Source organism: Podarcis raffonei, chromosome 2 (genome assembly GCF_027172205.1).
Source record: "Podarcis raffonei isolate rPodRaf1 chromosome 2, rPodRaf1.pri, whole genome shotgun sequence".
In the NCBI taxonomy this organism is placed as follows: domain Eukaryota; kingdom Metazoa; phylum Chordata; class Lepidosauria; order Squamata; family Lacertidae; genus Podarcis; species Podarcis raffonei.
The window spans coordinates 51627680-51643524 of record NC_070603.1 but is presented as its reverse complement, the minus strand read 5'-3'; the positions used below and the strand labels follow the sequence as shown (position 1 = coordinate 51643524).

The 15845-nt window shown below is 43.9% G+C and overlaps 1 protein-coding gene across 9 annotated transcripts in view; it reads right to left on the bottom strand.

Annotated features, from left to right (window-relative positions):
* Positions 1-233: 233 nt before the first annotated feature.
* Positions 234-15845, bottom strand: part of SH3TC2 (SH3 domain and tetratricopeptide repeats 2) — a 46234-nt gene continuing 30622 nt past the window's right edge. For 8 of the 9 annotated variants that reach the window (XM_053376593.1, XM_053376595.1, XM_053376598.1 and 5 more), the window contains 7 exons: positions 14089-15804; positions 13215-13395; positions 10456-10606; positions 9094-9216; positions 7600-7750; positions 5994-6190; positions 234-4306 (listed from right to left, as the gene is read on the bottom strand). In XM_053376593.1, the coding sequence (XP_053232568.1) occupies positions 4115-4306; positions 5994-6190; positions 7600-7750; positions 9094-9216; positions 10456-10606; positions 13215-13395; positions 14089-15804 (2711 nt within the window). In that variant the 3' untranslated portion in view covers positions 234-4114. Of the gene's footprint in view, positions 4307-5993; positions 6191-7599; positions 7751-9093; positions 9217-10455; positions 10607-13214; positions 13396-14088; positions 15805-15845 lie in introns of those variants that run through there. The other variant, XM_053376597.1, reaches the window with a different exon arrangement.

Genomic DNA, 15845 nt, shown 5'->3' with positions numbered 1-15845 from the left:
CCCAGTTCTTTGCCATCTTAACTGATTTGTTCCACAGATGAGGAGTGGGAGAAGGAAACTGTGATCTGTTTAGGGTTTAGAAAGTATGCAGAAACACCACCTCTGGGAGAGAGTTGCTCCTAAATGTGTCCGTTCAAATATACGCAGCTGCATCTTAAAGGTTCTGATGGTTAAGGTGCCCTTTTTGATTTAAAAAACGATTCTTGCTTTTAGTAACAACTGAAAAATAATCATTACCAGGAAGTAATTTTTATTGCTTATTGCTCTCTAGCGGTGAGATGGGATATAGCACAAAGAAAAAGCAAAACTGTACATTGTAAGCTGGCAAACGCCCAGCGCTACAACACCCAGAAACATGTATGAACATATGAAGCTGCCTTAAAACAAGGCAGCCCATTACTCCACCTAATCCAGAATGATAACAGACAGTAGCTTTCCAAGGTCTTAGGGCCCAATGTCTGCTTAATGGAAGACGTCAAGGGACAGAACTTGGAGCCTTCTACATGCAAAGCATGTTGCTCTATAACTATGTATTGCCCCTCACATTTAGACACAGTGACATTTGTTCTGAGGCATGTCCTGGATGGCTACATCAGCTGTTTGCAGTGACTGGCACAGTTCAGAGTTACTGCTATAGGCAATTAGGGGCTGTCATAAAGACAGCGAGGCCTGATATCCCTCGTGCTTCATAGCAGAGACTCAAACGTTCAGGCAGAAAGCAGGCAGGCATGGTAGCACCTCAGGAATTTACCAGCAGAGATGAACTATCACACACAATGTTGCATTCATTCAATGTTATTTTATACATGGGGCTTGTGAGAATAGCATCTACCCCATAGGGAGGCTTGCCTGTTCCAAATGTGGGGGCTCTCTCAGCATCCCCCGGTGCAGCAGAAATGCAAGCTCCTTTGAAATGGGTCCAGGGGTGGGAAGCTGAATTTTTTGCTTTGTAAGAACTTAAGAAGAGTGTGGCTGCATCCGCCCCAAGGGCCATCTGGGGCAGCATCTCACAGTAGCCAACAAGATGCTTATGGGAAGCCGGCAAGTTGGACCCGAGTTCAGTAGCACGCTCGCTACTTGCACGTCCCAGCAGCTGGTATTGTGAGGACAGAGAACACAGCCACGCGGCTAGTAGTCACTGAGCCTTGCCATCCCCAAATTTGCCTAACCCCTTTTAAAACCATCTGCATTGGTGGCCGGTGCATCTCATAGCAATGAATTCCATAACGCTGCAACATGTGAGGAAGTACTTCCTTTCATCTGTTCTGAACCTCCCAACATCCAGTTCCATGGAAATGATCCCTGCTTCTATTATTATCAGAGGAAGAACCTCTTCACTTTCATCCGTGCTTTTCATAACATGAGAAAGAGTTCAGAGACACTCTGTGCAAACACAACATCCCATGGAAAAGACCATTCTCTTCCCCACCCTCTCAAAAGTGGCTTTATACAGGAAAAGAATTGTAATGTGATGTTAATACTAGCTGCGCTGCATCAAACAATAGGGCATCTGAATTCAGCCTCCTGCCACAGCCTGACATTTGTAGGCACAGAGGCCCTGGGACTTCTGATTTAGAGCTTGGAATGCACAGAACTTTATGCATTTCTGATGTGGCTGCAGGATTGCTGTAAACATGTGGCATCTCCAAGTAGACTTAAAAGCTCATTTGAGCTCAGATGACTGTGAAGAACAGCTTGCAAACACTTGAAGCTGGCCCAGGGTAATGCTCCATGCCCTGCCAAAAATAAACGGGCCATTCCTACATGGGGTATATCATCTCAGCCTCAATGGAAGGGGCTGGGAGCACCCAGCGGGGAAAAGTGCAGGGAAGCAACAGAGCAAGCATTGCAGCAGTAAAGAAGCAGAGGCCTACTGGGTGTAGCTATGGAAACGTTCCCTCCCTGTGGAATTCATGCTACACTCCATATCTCTGGATACACAGGGTACAGCTACTCTCAGATCCAGGTCCAGTAGAGACTTGGCAACTACATGCACAATAAAGGACACACTTTTCCTGTTGCCAGGAAAGAATCTCTGAACGCTTCTGAATACCAGTTGCTGGAAACCACAGGAGAAGTGTATGCTCCTGTGTCAGATCCTGCTTTCAGGCTTTCCACAGGCATCTGGCTGGCCACTGTGAGAACAGGATGCTGGACTAGATGGGCCATTGGCCTGATCCAGCAGGCTCTTCTTAGGTTCTCCCAGGAAATAACTGAGGGCCTGACTCTGAGGCCAAGGCTGCCATGGTTTGGCTTCATTAAATCCTGTAGCCAGAGCCCCTATTTCACTCAGAAGGCAGAGAAATATATCCCCCTGTTGTAGGAGTTACTGCTCAGTGCACATGCCCTTGTCCCTCTCTAAGACTAACCTTCCTCAGGCTCTGCCCCTCTACAGGGGGTGGGGTGCGACATTTTTTATAGTAAGGGCCATATTCCCTCATGGGCAACCTTCTGGGGGCCACTTGCCAGTGGCAGGTGGAGCAAATCCCAAAAGGATGCAGGGAAATGGATGTGACTTTTGTAGGTCTGGACTGTATGGAGGTCAGAGGTTTCCTCACACACCCAACTTCATCTCTCCATCTTGGCAAGCAAGAGACATTATTGCCGTTCAAGGATTCCAACCAGGCAAGAGCATTTGAGTGGGCCTGGGAAAGCGAGGTAGTGGTGGCAATATGTGGAGAGTGCTGAGGCTTCAGATAGAAAAAGCCAGATTCAAGCCCAGGCCTGAGGTGATTTGTAGAATTCAGGATCTACTGAGAACTTTAAGCAGAAGATACACTTAATGTTCAGAAAGAATTCACGGCACACCAAGTCCAGCTTCAAAAAAGAACTGAGAAGACAAGCAAATCAATGAACTGAATGCTGGCCAAAGCCCACCCATCTTGCTCCTCTCACTACCCACTTCTCTCTTACAGTGCCACCTCCACCTCCTTCCTTGTTTTCTGGCTGGGAAAAACTGGCAAAACAATCTGCAGCTTAGTGCCTCCATCACAGACTTCATGCTGGAGTAGGAAGAAATGAACTGGGAGGAAGAGAGATGATATAGGTCAGGGTAGCAGAGAACATGTTTTGCATGCAGAAGGTTCCAGGTTCAACACCTGGTATCTCTAGGGGTGGCTGGGAAACAATCTGGCCTGGGAACCCTGGAGAGCTGTAGACAGTATCAATAAAACTGAGATAGATGGACCAGTGGTCTGACTCAATAGTGGGTCACGTCCCAGGTTCCCATGGAATGGCAAGCTAGGGGCATCACTTGTGGTTCAATTCAGTTGCAAAGGCAGCTTGTTGCTTGGCTGAAGAATGTGTCCTGAACCCTCTTTTGATCGTCTTCTCCTTTACCCATCACATGCACATGCTCTCTTTAAAGGTGCTATCTGCCATTATGTCTTTTGCTATGAATATCTTTGTGGTCCCGTTGCAGTTTACACTGGCACAGAGAAACTGCTTGAGGATAAAGATAAAGCTGAAAAACAGAAATAAACATAAGCATAGATTGTTGACAACTTAAAACACACACACACAATCCTTTAAAAAAAAACCCAAAAAGTTCCTGTAAATGAACTTTCTGTCTTTCAGGGCTCATTCAAGGTTTGCAGGGAATGTGAAAGTGCACTCTGCATTTTGGCACTGAAGTTGAATGGGTACAAGTTGAACATCCTCATGCTGTATCTTTTCAGAGATCATCTCCAGCTACTTCAAAGCCTGGCCAACTTATGTTTCCACAAGCCAATTCTTGTTTATATCCTACCTTGTGCTTTCAATTTGCACTTTAAGCAACACCTTCACAGTGTGTATCTAATTAAATGAGGTCTCAATGGAAGTCTTCTCTTCGTATGTGTTGCTGATAAATATTAGGCTATAAAAACACAAGGGACCTGGCTTTTATCCACTTTGCGTCGGTCTATTAGAAAGTGCATCCATCCCCTGAAAGATTAAAGTTTTCTCATCAGTAATTTCAAAACACAGGGAGAGTGAAGTGCCAGAACATGTTTCTCCCCTTCGCTTCAAAGTCAAGGAGGCACTTGAGAGCTCTTTGGCAGTGAGGTGAGAAAAACGAGCTTCGTTTCTTCTGGTTCAGAGGTCTGAGAGCTCTTGAGTCCCACAAGGTGATTTGTCATACATCACATCTTCCTTCGCTCAGCCACCGGGCCCGATATGTGGTCCACCCCCTTGGGCTCTTATTGGACTGGGAAGCATGATATATTTGTGCCAGCTTGGACTGAATCTTGCATTCCCAAGCCTGGTCATCAAGCTCAGTGGCAGCAGCCAAGGCCAAGAGGAAGTAGTTAGCTGCATCTTGTTCATCCTGAGGATAAAGGGGAGCGGAAAATTAGAGGGGTGAGAAACCAGTTTGATTGACTGTGGTTATCAATGCAGGGACCAAAGCATAATGGATGCTCCCCAGATCTCTTTAAGCAAGTTGCAGAGTTAGTCAGTCACCAGGGGAATACTGACTTTGCTCTAATCGACCAACACAGATAATTATTAATTAATTTCTGCCTCCACACATCTATTTATTGTATCATTTATTATTTACCCTCCACCATCCTCACTAGGTGCCAATAGCCATCTAACAATAATATATTGAATATTTAATTCAGTATAAAAGCACAGCAATGCAGTAAATAAAACTGTAATTAAAAACCCTAAATAAAAGCAAGAGCAGAGAAAAAGCAACACTGAAAATTAAAACAAGCATCCCAAAGAAACACCAGCAGCAGAAACACAAATCACTCTGTTGGGGCACTGGCTTCATCTGGTGGCAGAAAGTTAATAGAGAAGGCTAATTGGGCCTCCCTCAGAAATGAGTTCCAGAGCCTAGTTACAGGCCCTGTCTTGTGCCCTTGCAAAACATGCCTCTGATATTGGTGTGATAGAAGGGAAGGACCTCTCCCAACGTTCTTTTAAAAACCAGAGAGAACCTTGAAAATATGATTACATTTGTGCCTCAAGCAGCATTTTTTGAGAGGAAATCTTCCAGTCATGGCAGCTTCTAATAAGTTCAGAAACTTCAGCTGGTGCAGAATTCAGCAGCCAGGTTGCTCAGCGAGACAAGACAGTTTGAGTATATTTTACCGATTTTGGCCCGACTACACTGGCTGCCAGTTAGCTTCTGGGCCCAATTCAAAGTGCTGGTTTTCACCTGTAAAGCCTTAAACGGCTCAGAATTGCAATACACCAAGGACTGCCTCTCCCCATATGGACTGACCCAGACCCTGTGATCATCATCTGAGGCCCTTATACATGTGCCTCCTCCGCAAAAGGTCCAGAGGGTGGCAACGTAAGAATGGGCCTTTTCTGCAGTGGCTCCCCATTTGTGGGATGCTCTCCCCAAGGAGGCTCGCCTGGTGCCTTCATTACATATCTTTAGGTGCCAGCCAAAAATGTTTCACTTCAACCAGGCATTTGGCTGATTAACATTCTATGGCTTTTAAAATGTGTTTGTGGGAGGGAGATTATTGGTTTGTTTTTGTTTTATTATGAATTTTGTGTTCTCATTTTTTGTTTTTATGTTGTGAATCACACTGCGATCTTCAGAAGTGCGGTATACAAATTTTAACAACAGCAAAACAACAACAACAACAACTCCTCTGTTTCATACCTAGCCACAGAGAATGAGGTGGGGTGGTCTAGATTGCCAGAGAGAAACATTAGTGTCGAAGGGAAGTAGCAGGGCTATTGAAAAGCAAAATTAAGGTTCAAGAACCTGTGTGTCAAACTGAAGTCAGAGGATTTGGAGGTCCAGGGAAGACTGCACAGGTTCTGGAACTGCAGCAAGGCAGAAGCCAGCACAACAGAGCACGTACATCACCACAAATGGGTGGCATTTTCTGGAACAATTCATGGCAACTGATGACTGCAGGCTCTTAGATTTTTAATGGTCTAGCGAAAGACTTAATTTAAGTGCAAGGTCAGATGAAACTTAGCATGTGGCCTTGCCACATGTTTAGTGAGATTCATCACAGGATGTGTCACAGACTGCTGTCACTCACCTTTAGTTTGTGCAGGGTCAAATCTCCCAGGCGACAGTAAACCTTGGAATAATACATAGCTTCCTGAGCACCTTGCAACAATGGTGAGCGCAGAGAGAGTGTCCTCAGGTAGCAGTCCTCAGCCATTTCATACATTTGCAGAGAATAGTACACTGTCGCCAGGCGGTGAAAGGCAACTACTTCTTGCAGGTGATCTCCTTAAATTAGAATTAGAATTAAAATTAAAATTAAATAAGATTAATGATACATCCTACTAATATACAAATGAGTACATGTGTGGTGACTCTGGGTGATGTATGAATTGAGGATGCTTCTCAATTTCCTTCTTTCTGAATTTCTGTCCCCCCCCCAAAAAAAAGAGCAAAACAATGAGCAATTCCTCTGAATTAATTTGATTTGGTTGCAGTGCTGCTGCTACTGCGTGATGCCATTTTCCCTGGCTTTTCAATGCATATTCCAATCCCTATGTCCTAAAAAAAAATCTGTGTCACTGTCAATTTGATAGCATAAATTCATGTCAAACTCTTGACAGGTAGGTTTCCCATCAATTAAAACAAAATAAATATACATGTCATTATTGTCTCTGTTGTATGATTTTTTTAAAATTCATTATGCATTTTTTAAAATGCAGTTTTTCATTACACAAGATTAGAAGCGTCGATTACTTCCATGGAAAGAGGGGGGAAATTCACAGCAAAGAAGGGATGGACTGAACGGCAACTCTTGCACTTTAATATAACTACAGAACAGACTATAAATCTGAAATTGGACACACTATTTCTAAAAGTAATTGCAGAAAATTTCTACTGAAAATCAAAAGATAGGAGGAGCAAAACAGATTTATACATTGACAGATTTAGGGAGATCTACACACTCTTCCTCAGAATGAATACACACTGTATTGTGGCCAATGGTAGCTAACCCACATTAAAAAGCTGATTGAGTTTATGGATAATTGGCATAAAATGGTGGACTGGAACAAGTATCAGTTTATTTCAGTTAGGAATTTCTAGACTACTGGCTGCAGCCACACTAATATAAAGCCAATAATGTTAACATAACATAAGAACGTAACAGTCCTGCTGGATCAGGCCAAAGCCCATCTACTCAAGCCCTCTGTTCTCACAGAGACCATGTGCATTGTCTTGGTTAGATAATTTCTAGTTGAGACATGGGAAGAATTCATTTGGGGAAAGATGAACATATTTGGGAACTCTTCCTCAGTGACAGGGTCCCCAGCAATGAATAATAAAACTCCTTCTTTTCTTTCTTCAGTTCTTAAAATCAATACAGACCCACCTCCTTGGCTTCCAAACAGGTATCTATCTCCAAGAGCAACAGCAGAAGACATCTCTTACTTAGGCACTTGGTGACATTCTGCGCTCTTTTTCTACCTTTACTATCTTGGTTTTGCAATGTATCTATTTAAAATATTTTTAGCCTGCTCTTCACTGCAGAGTGAGTTGCTATTAAAATGTGTATTATAATAGTGGCTTTTCCGGGAACAGCAGTCTCTCTAATTCCTGGTCCATTGCACCTCTCCCTGGGTGCCTTCCACAAGATGGCTTAGACATTACTGTGCTATGTATCCTTAGTCCTTTCCTACCTACATCCACACTGAGCCTGGTTGCCAAGGTAGCAAATTCCAAAGCCTTCTCATAATTCTGGAGTCCGAGCTGCAGCTCCGTCAGCTTGTTGAACACTCTCAACTCAGTCTGCAGCACCTTCAGCTTCCTAGCCAAAGGGACAGCTCCTCCCTGGGGGGGGGGGGGAATGACACAATGTTTTCACATCACTTCACAACTTCCCACCATGTCACACGACCATTCGAGCTGCATATTAGCCCTTTGGAGAGAAGGACACTCCAAACAAAAGGGATATGCCATTATACCGGTCTCTTTCCACCATTCAGTACATTTAGCATTTCCCCTTGTGTTTACTAACAGCGTATTGATAATTTATCATATAGCAAACAAGACATTACTCCTCCAAGTCACCCCTCCCATTCATCTCTACCCACCCAATATCAGCCACTTCCACATCCTCAAAGGAGGAGAACTTGGAATACATTTTAAAATTATTAACCATATTTGTTATTATTACAAGGTCTTCTAGAGGAAATTGCGGAGGAAATTGGGGTGCCACGTCTCTCTGTGACCATTTCTCCTTCAAATTCTCATTTTCTAATGAGTCAAAATAAACCCAGCAAATCCCAGGTCTTGACATTTTCTTCTCATATGATAATTAACATAAACACAGTCATGTATTCTGCCCTATCCCTTGTACCATTTGTTCCACTGGCTTTTGTCTAGAAACTGTAAGGCAGCCTTCTGCAGCTGGAGCTGATGGGAATTACAGTCCCAAACATCTGGAGGGCACCAGGGTGAGGGAAAACTGCAATAAGGGCTTGCCTTTAAGCTACATGTCAGCTCTGTTCAATTCAACCTTCTGCTACTACAAGAATGATGCAATGTGCAAACTTTTCTTAAAATCAAATAAAAATTCTCAGGATAAAAAACTAATGCAATCAAGGCTACAGTTGGACTAATCAGTCGTTTATGCATTCCAGGCTTTCAAAAATGCTGTGGAAAATGTCCTTTAATCTAGGGAGTTCACTCCTTTGTATCTAGCCATGCTACATGCTACATTGGTGCAGCAGAATATTTCTGCCTATGTTCCCCAGCTGAAACACAATCTCCTGCTTTAAAATAAGCATCCAGTGAAAACAGCAAGACAGAATGATAATGTTTAGTAAAGCCATGAGACAAACCAAGCCCATAGAGCCCCACTTCAAGTCCTAATGAAAACAGCCAGAGAACAGCAACTCTGAGGCATTCTCATATGACTTCACAACTACATTCTTTCTCAAGTGGAATATATTCTTGCTCATAAAGAGTCTGCAAACAGTATAGAAGCACTATAGTTCAATAAACCTATGAACAGTCACGAGGTGTGTGGAAAAGCATGTCTCCTTAAACTTCCTCCCTCTACCTCAGCATAGGCTATCTCAATCCATGTCAGTAATACTCAAGTGCAGTCGTGATAAGGAGATCTCCACAGATACAGACATAAGTGCCATTTTTGCGTGTGTAGTTGATACCCTGTAATAGTCCACTGCCTTTTGTCTGTTCCGGATCCCATTGAAAAAGACATCACCAGCCTCTTCATATAGTTCCATGGCCAAATGCAGCTCTTCAGATTTCAGTGACGTCTGTATGGCTGCCTGGGAAAGGGATCAGGTCATGATAAGAGCAATGGCAGTATCATCATACAAGAAGAATGTAAGGTATGGCTAAAAGTTATGACTGAATGTTATGCCCAGCCCTTCGTCATTGCAGCATATATGCAATGATCGTGTTTGCTCACAGTATAGTAACTACAGTGGTACCTTGCTTTTTGAACGTCTCCGTTGACGAACGTTTCAGTTTTCAAACACCATAAACCCTTGTAAATGCTTCGGTTTTCGAACACTTTTCAGAAGTCGAACATGTCACGCGGCTCCCGTATTGAGTTTTCCGTACTGAGTTTTCGGTTTTTGAATGTTTCAGAACTCAAACGGTCTTCCAGAACATATTACGTTCGAAAACCGAGGTACCACTCTATATGAATGCCATTTGCTACTTACATTCAGGTGCAAACCAATTCAATATTCCTATACAACTGCCTACAAATCAGAGCGGTTGTATTGGCATGGACAGAGTCAGAAGAGTCTGAATTTCTATTGCAAACATAGAGTCTTCTTCTCCAAAACTGTAGTGAATTGCACTCATGATTACAAAGGAAAAAGTGATTATCACATATGCTAAAAGTTCCAAAATTATTGCACAGACTTCTATTGATCAGGGGGCCAATGTCCGCCTGCCTCACTCCACAGCTCCCCCTCTTTCTCCACCTTCCTTCTGTACTGTGGCATCTATTGCTACAACACTCTTCTATTTAATCCCATCTTCCCCTCTAGCATTCATCGCCAGCCTCCCCAGGGGGAAAACATCCAAATGTCACAAATAAATCCATATGCTTCAATAACATTTCTTCAATTTTAAATAATCACGGGGGTTCACTTCATGAGCTCTTCAGTAATGGAATCTGAGAGTTTGGTCACAAATAAACCTTTTATCAGTGTGCCGTGAGTCATTGCACATTTCATACCCAAGTGAAGCTCTGAGCACATAAACCTGCATGTGAGTACAATATACAAGACTTTTGCCTCTCCCTCAGCCAAGATCTATTCAGTGTCCATCAACTGGTGGGAAATTTACTGCCACTGCTGACACTACTTCTCTTAGACACTGACTCTGACTCAGCAATCACCATGCGCCAGACATTGTACATTAAATCAAAAGATAATGATTTTCCTGCAGATAGCAGTTTGCTATTTATTAGTGTTTGGAACCTCAGCTTGGCAATCTTACATCACAGAGCCGTTAGTTAGACACAACCAGGCCTCTTATTTTTACTTTACCTGCAAATACATTTCCACAAGTTCATCCTCTTGCATTTGATAGTAAAGCCTTCCAGCCTGCAGCCAGGCCTGCGCTGTTTTGACCGTTTCCTCCAGGTCAATGAAGATTCTCAGACTCTGTTTGGTATAATCCAGGGCCTGTTTCACATATCTGTGGGGTTGATGGAGGCTCCATTATTGCAAAGAAAATGTGGGAGCTTGTGCATCAAGTCAAAACAAACCAATCCTTTCTGACCAGCCCTGCAAAGCTTTCCTTGCATCATTGTTTCCTAAGTCCGACACAAGCTGAATGATGGTCCCCTTTCATTTAGTGCTAAACTTAACAGAGAAGCTCTTATAAAGCAGGTGGAATGGGCCAGGCATGTCATAATCACTTACTGTTCTAAGACCTCTACTGCATTTGGTGTAAGGAAAACAGTGGCTTCCCCTGTAGTTCTGTTATCAAGGAGTGTCCTGCCATGGATCTATGCCCTTCCTATTCCCTACAAAATGAAGTCCAGTTCACACTGTGCAACAGAGAGTAGCCTCTCTATGGGCAAGAATGAGTCTGAGGTTCATAACTGGCAACATATTAAAAGTGTGTTTACATCACCTATGAAATCTGTTCCCTACAATCATGGTAAATGGATTGCACATGAGATGTTTGCACATTAGTAATGGGATCAATATCACACAGCAAACATGGCAAAGAGTAGGCCATCCAAGAGATAACTGTTTGTAGTTGTGATTTTAGTGTTTTTTTAAGGAAAAATAACTACAACTGATGTCTTTTCATCTCAGTGGCTACTGATTTCTCTTTTTTTCTTTTTTTGGAAAATATTTTTTATTTGCTTTTACCAATACAAGTTTACAATCCAGCAATTTATATAATCATCTCTTGAGATTATCTGAATCTCGACTGCCCCCCCATCCCCTACATGGTTCCTTATTACAACGTTCATAACTGCATATAAGTCCATTCTCCAAATTTCATTTTTTCTAATCATCCATTGTTACATTGCAAGTGAGTCTTGGAGTCCAGCTAAAGTTTTAATTTGCTTACAACGGTCTCCTAAATAAATTATAAATTGTTCCCATTCTTTTTCAAAGTTCTTATCCTCTTGACTCCTGAGTCTCCCCCTTCATTTTGCCATTTCAGTGTAGTCCAGCAGTTTGGCTTGCCCATTCTTCCCTAGCCAGGATTTTTTCTTCCTTCCATCCTTGGGCTAGTAACATTCATGCAGCTGTTGTCGCATATGTGGCTACTGACTTTTCAGTGACTCCTGTTCATCAGATAAATTATTTGCTACCATTCTTCTGGGAACCTGTAATCCTCCAGATCTTGCTGGACTACAACTCCCATCATGCCTGACCGCTGGTCATGCTGGCTGGTGATGATGAGAGCTGGCATCCAACAGCATCTGGAAGGCCACAGATTCCCCACCTCTGGCACAGAAAGACGCTATCACAGACAGCCAGAAGCAGTCACCCCAAATCTTTTTTTAAAAAAACCCTCTGGTGGGACAGTGCCACATGGCTGAGGAACAGTGAAATTTGTGTTTGAGATGATGGATGAATAAGGTGGCGGCAGGAGATGGGTGAGATTTAAGAACATCCTGTCTGCTCTAGGATGCAAAAGACATCTTTTCATGAAAGCTGTTGGTCATATGTGAAGTGTTTCTCTCCTTTTCAGACAGGCAGTATTGGAATGATGTCACAATGGCCTGTCAGTCTTCAGGTGAGCAGCATCAGCATGAGGCCACAATGCCAGTTTTCCCCCTTCAGAAAGGCAGTGTTAACACAGGGCCACACTGTTCTCCCTCCCTCACTGAAGCAGAGAGCAGCAGCATGTCTTATATAAACAACTATTTATCTCTTTCACTGGAAAAGCCGGAAGCCGGAAATGGATACAGTCTCCTCCTCATGGAGGGGGCTCCTCTGTAACAGTATGTGGGTACAATTTCTTTTTTCTTTTATCAGTGTGTCTGTACTGTAGACACCAGTGTTTTATTTCTGTACTGTAGACACCAGTGTCTCTCTCTCTATCTGAAATGGAGGGCGGCATGTAGTCAGAGAAGTGGCAGATAAGGAGTTGATGGGCAGGCATTCCTACACAGTTCTTTCCATTGTGCATCCCTTTTCCTCCAGGGTAACCTGTAATCTTGAGCAAGGAGGCTTACAGTACAAACCTCCTCTTCGTATATTCCTTCCCTCTGAGCTCATTCTGACCTTTCATAGGAAGGGTAGCATTCAGATTCCTAAGCAATCATAACATAGCCAATACTGCAAACAAAGCAGTGGTAACTTGCAAGTACACGATAGATAGCTGTATTTACAATTAAGTGAACGATATTTATTCTCAGTATTCCCTGGGGCTAATTTACCACCTAATTTACCACCTGCACTAAATGCCAAAAATATTTTCCTGGGGTATTTCATACTATTTTTCAAAATGTTCAAAGCAGTGTACACCCCCCCGGGCAATATAAAAACATTTAAAACTATGTTTCTCAATGGATATGGATACTTTTTGAAAGAAATGTATGGTTTGCTTTAAGACCCACTGTGCCATGTTTTGTGGCTGGTGTAGTTCATGCCATGTGGTCCGTACTCAACAGTGGCATTTAAAATTTCATATATAAAATTTAATGAGTTTGCACTAAAAATGATAAAAGTGAAAATAATTGAAGTTGTCTGACAACAAAATCACTGAAATAAAAAACATGGTTAGAAATGCCTCATTTTTTCCATCTTAAATGTTGTACATGGTGCCGACTCACCTGGTTGTCTGCAGACTCTGGTAGAGCTGGCTGAGGACCTGCAGAAGCTGCCCTTCCATTTCTTTGTCCTGGAGCTGCTGAGCTAGGAAGAGTTGGTGCTCATGGTAGATGATGCAGGCCCCAGTGTTGGGCTGCACTTTGCGATAGAAATGGCAGATGGACTCCGTGACCTGAAGTTGACCTGGGTCGCAAGATTTCAACATTTAAAATTGTGGGGTGTAAAAATGTATTGCAGTCAAATACAACATTGCTACAATGCACATGCTGGGGAATGCTTTGTATCACTCAGGAGGAAACTTGCCAGTTCCTCCTGAGCTGGGACAGACTTCCTTTGCATGTGACTTAATGTGGGTGTGGCCTGTTCTTGGACAGAGGAGCACACGGCCTCCATGTTCTGCTCTTCTTGTTCTCCATTTTGGTTTCCTAAGAGTTAGGAGATGTGACTGCTGAGTCACTTGAGACTATTTCCCTTATGGGATAGTTCACATAGTTATATGTTGTTTTGTAAATTAAGTCTGCCTTCAGGGATCTTATTGTGAACTGGATGATTGTAAGTAAACTAGTTTTATGTTAAGTTTAATCAGATGGTCGTGTCTATTCTTTTAGGAGGGATATAAAAAGGGAAACCAGGAATCTTAAGTAGTGAGGCTCAGACGATCCAGCAATAAGCTAACCACTGTGTAATTTTAAAAGGGGGATGTTTGAAACTCTGCTAGGATATGGAACTTGCTAGTGCAAGTTAGGAAGGATATCACTAAATAATCTATCCTCTCCTGCCTCCCTAAACATCCCAACAAAAATAAGGTCAAGGAAAAAGCAAATAACACCCTCCATTTCCCCCCTCAACCCACGTCCCAATAGGCTAGCTACTCACTCATAATGTTGCTTGTGTTCAAGGCAACGGCCAAGGCAAGTTCATGAAACAGTTTGCTCTCATCTGTCTTATGCATCTCCACCTGGCACTGGGCCAACCACAGCAGAATCTGCACCAGCTCCAGCTGTGCATCATCTCCACCCTGTAGTTCAAAATACAACCTAACAGCCTGGAGAAAGTAGCATTCCGCTAGGTGGCTTGCCTGGCAAGAGACAGCCAGGCACCCAAAGTTGGATAAGGCAATGGCTTGGTTCCGCCTGTTGCCAGTCTCCTGGGCTTTGTTTAAGGCCCTCAGGTAGTTCTCTGCTGACTTCTGCACCTGCCCTTCTCCTTTAAGGGCAATGGCCAGAAGGTTGTGGACAACCCCGTCTTGCGTGATGCTGTCTGTCTGTCGCAGAGAACGCAGGAGGCGCAACATGATCTCCGATGCTTTTTCTGGCTGGCTGCTCAAAGCGTACACCCACCCCAAAGAAAGGGAGGACTCAAAAGCTTCCTCCTCACCCATCACCTTGCCAAGGGCAACAGCCCTGTTCGAATAATGAACGGCTCCTTGTAACATGCCATGCTTGAGGTACATTTTGGATAACACTGCACAAAGGGCTCTCTCCGTGGGCACAGCTCCGTTTTCGTGGGAGAAGGCCAAGGCACAGCTCAGGTAGAGGCAAGCCAAAGCGGGGACACTGCTTCTGCTTCTCCTGTCTTGGATCACCAGGAGCTTAGAAGCATTTGAAAGGATGAATCCAGCTCTCCAAATGGGTGTTGGAGCCCCTTTCACAGGGCTGGGAGGGGAAAGCCTGGCAGATGCCAAGGCAACATGCGGCAAGCACTTCTTCTCATAGAGGTAGGTCAGGAGAGGCATCAGGTCCAAAGAGGGTGCACTGGAGTCCTGGCTAGAGACACTAGAGCACAGGAACTGCAAGCGTTCGGAGAAAGGCAGGACTTCGTCATACTTGCCCAGCTGCAAGAAGAGCCTGACCACAAGAAGGCAGGCCCGAGCTTCCAAAGCAACGTTGCCCATGGCAATGGCTTCTCTCAGAATGTACATCATGACCTCAAGCTCATTCTCAGAACAGAAGCAGTGTCCAGGCAGGCAGGCCAGAAGGGCCACCCCTTTCCCAAGCACAGACAAGAACTTCTGCTTCATCTTCTGCTTCAGGTAAATGGCAGCGAGGTTTGTGTGCAGCGAGGCAAGCAGGGGCAGGTCGTCAAAACCTCTGTCAATAGCACTCATGGCTTCCTCAAAATACACTCGAGCCTGAGAGAACTTGGCCTTCTTGGTGCAGAGGCGGCCCAAGAGAAAGCATATCCGGATGTGAGCCCAAGCAAGGTGACCTCTCTTGGCCCAGTTCCTGGATGTCTCTAGGTATAGGACTAGCTCTTCCTCACTGGAGAAGCCATAGAAGGTGGAACTGAGGAAGGAAAAAGAGAGGTCATAGAGACTTTGGAAATGGGGCACATAGCCATCTTGGTTGAGAAAAGTCAATATAGGGTCAAAAACGTCAGAGTCCTCCATGTGCCCAGCGTTCAGGTCAACAAAGAACTTGGGGTCATCAAGGTCATCTGGTTCTGGCAGAAGTAAGTGTTCCAGGGTAGAAGGTGAAGAGTCACCAACAGGACTGGACTTTTCAGAACCACTAGGAGTAGGCAAGCTATTGCTAGCCTGCTTCCCCCAGCTCTCAAACATCCAGCCATCCTTAAGTCCCTGAACAACTGCATCTGAAAGAGAGAGATAAGCCACAAGGAAATGCTTCCCCTCA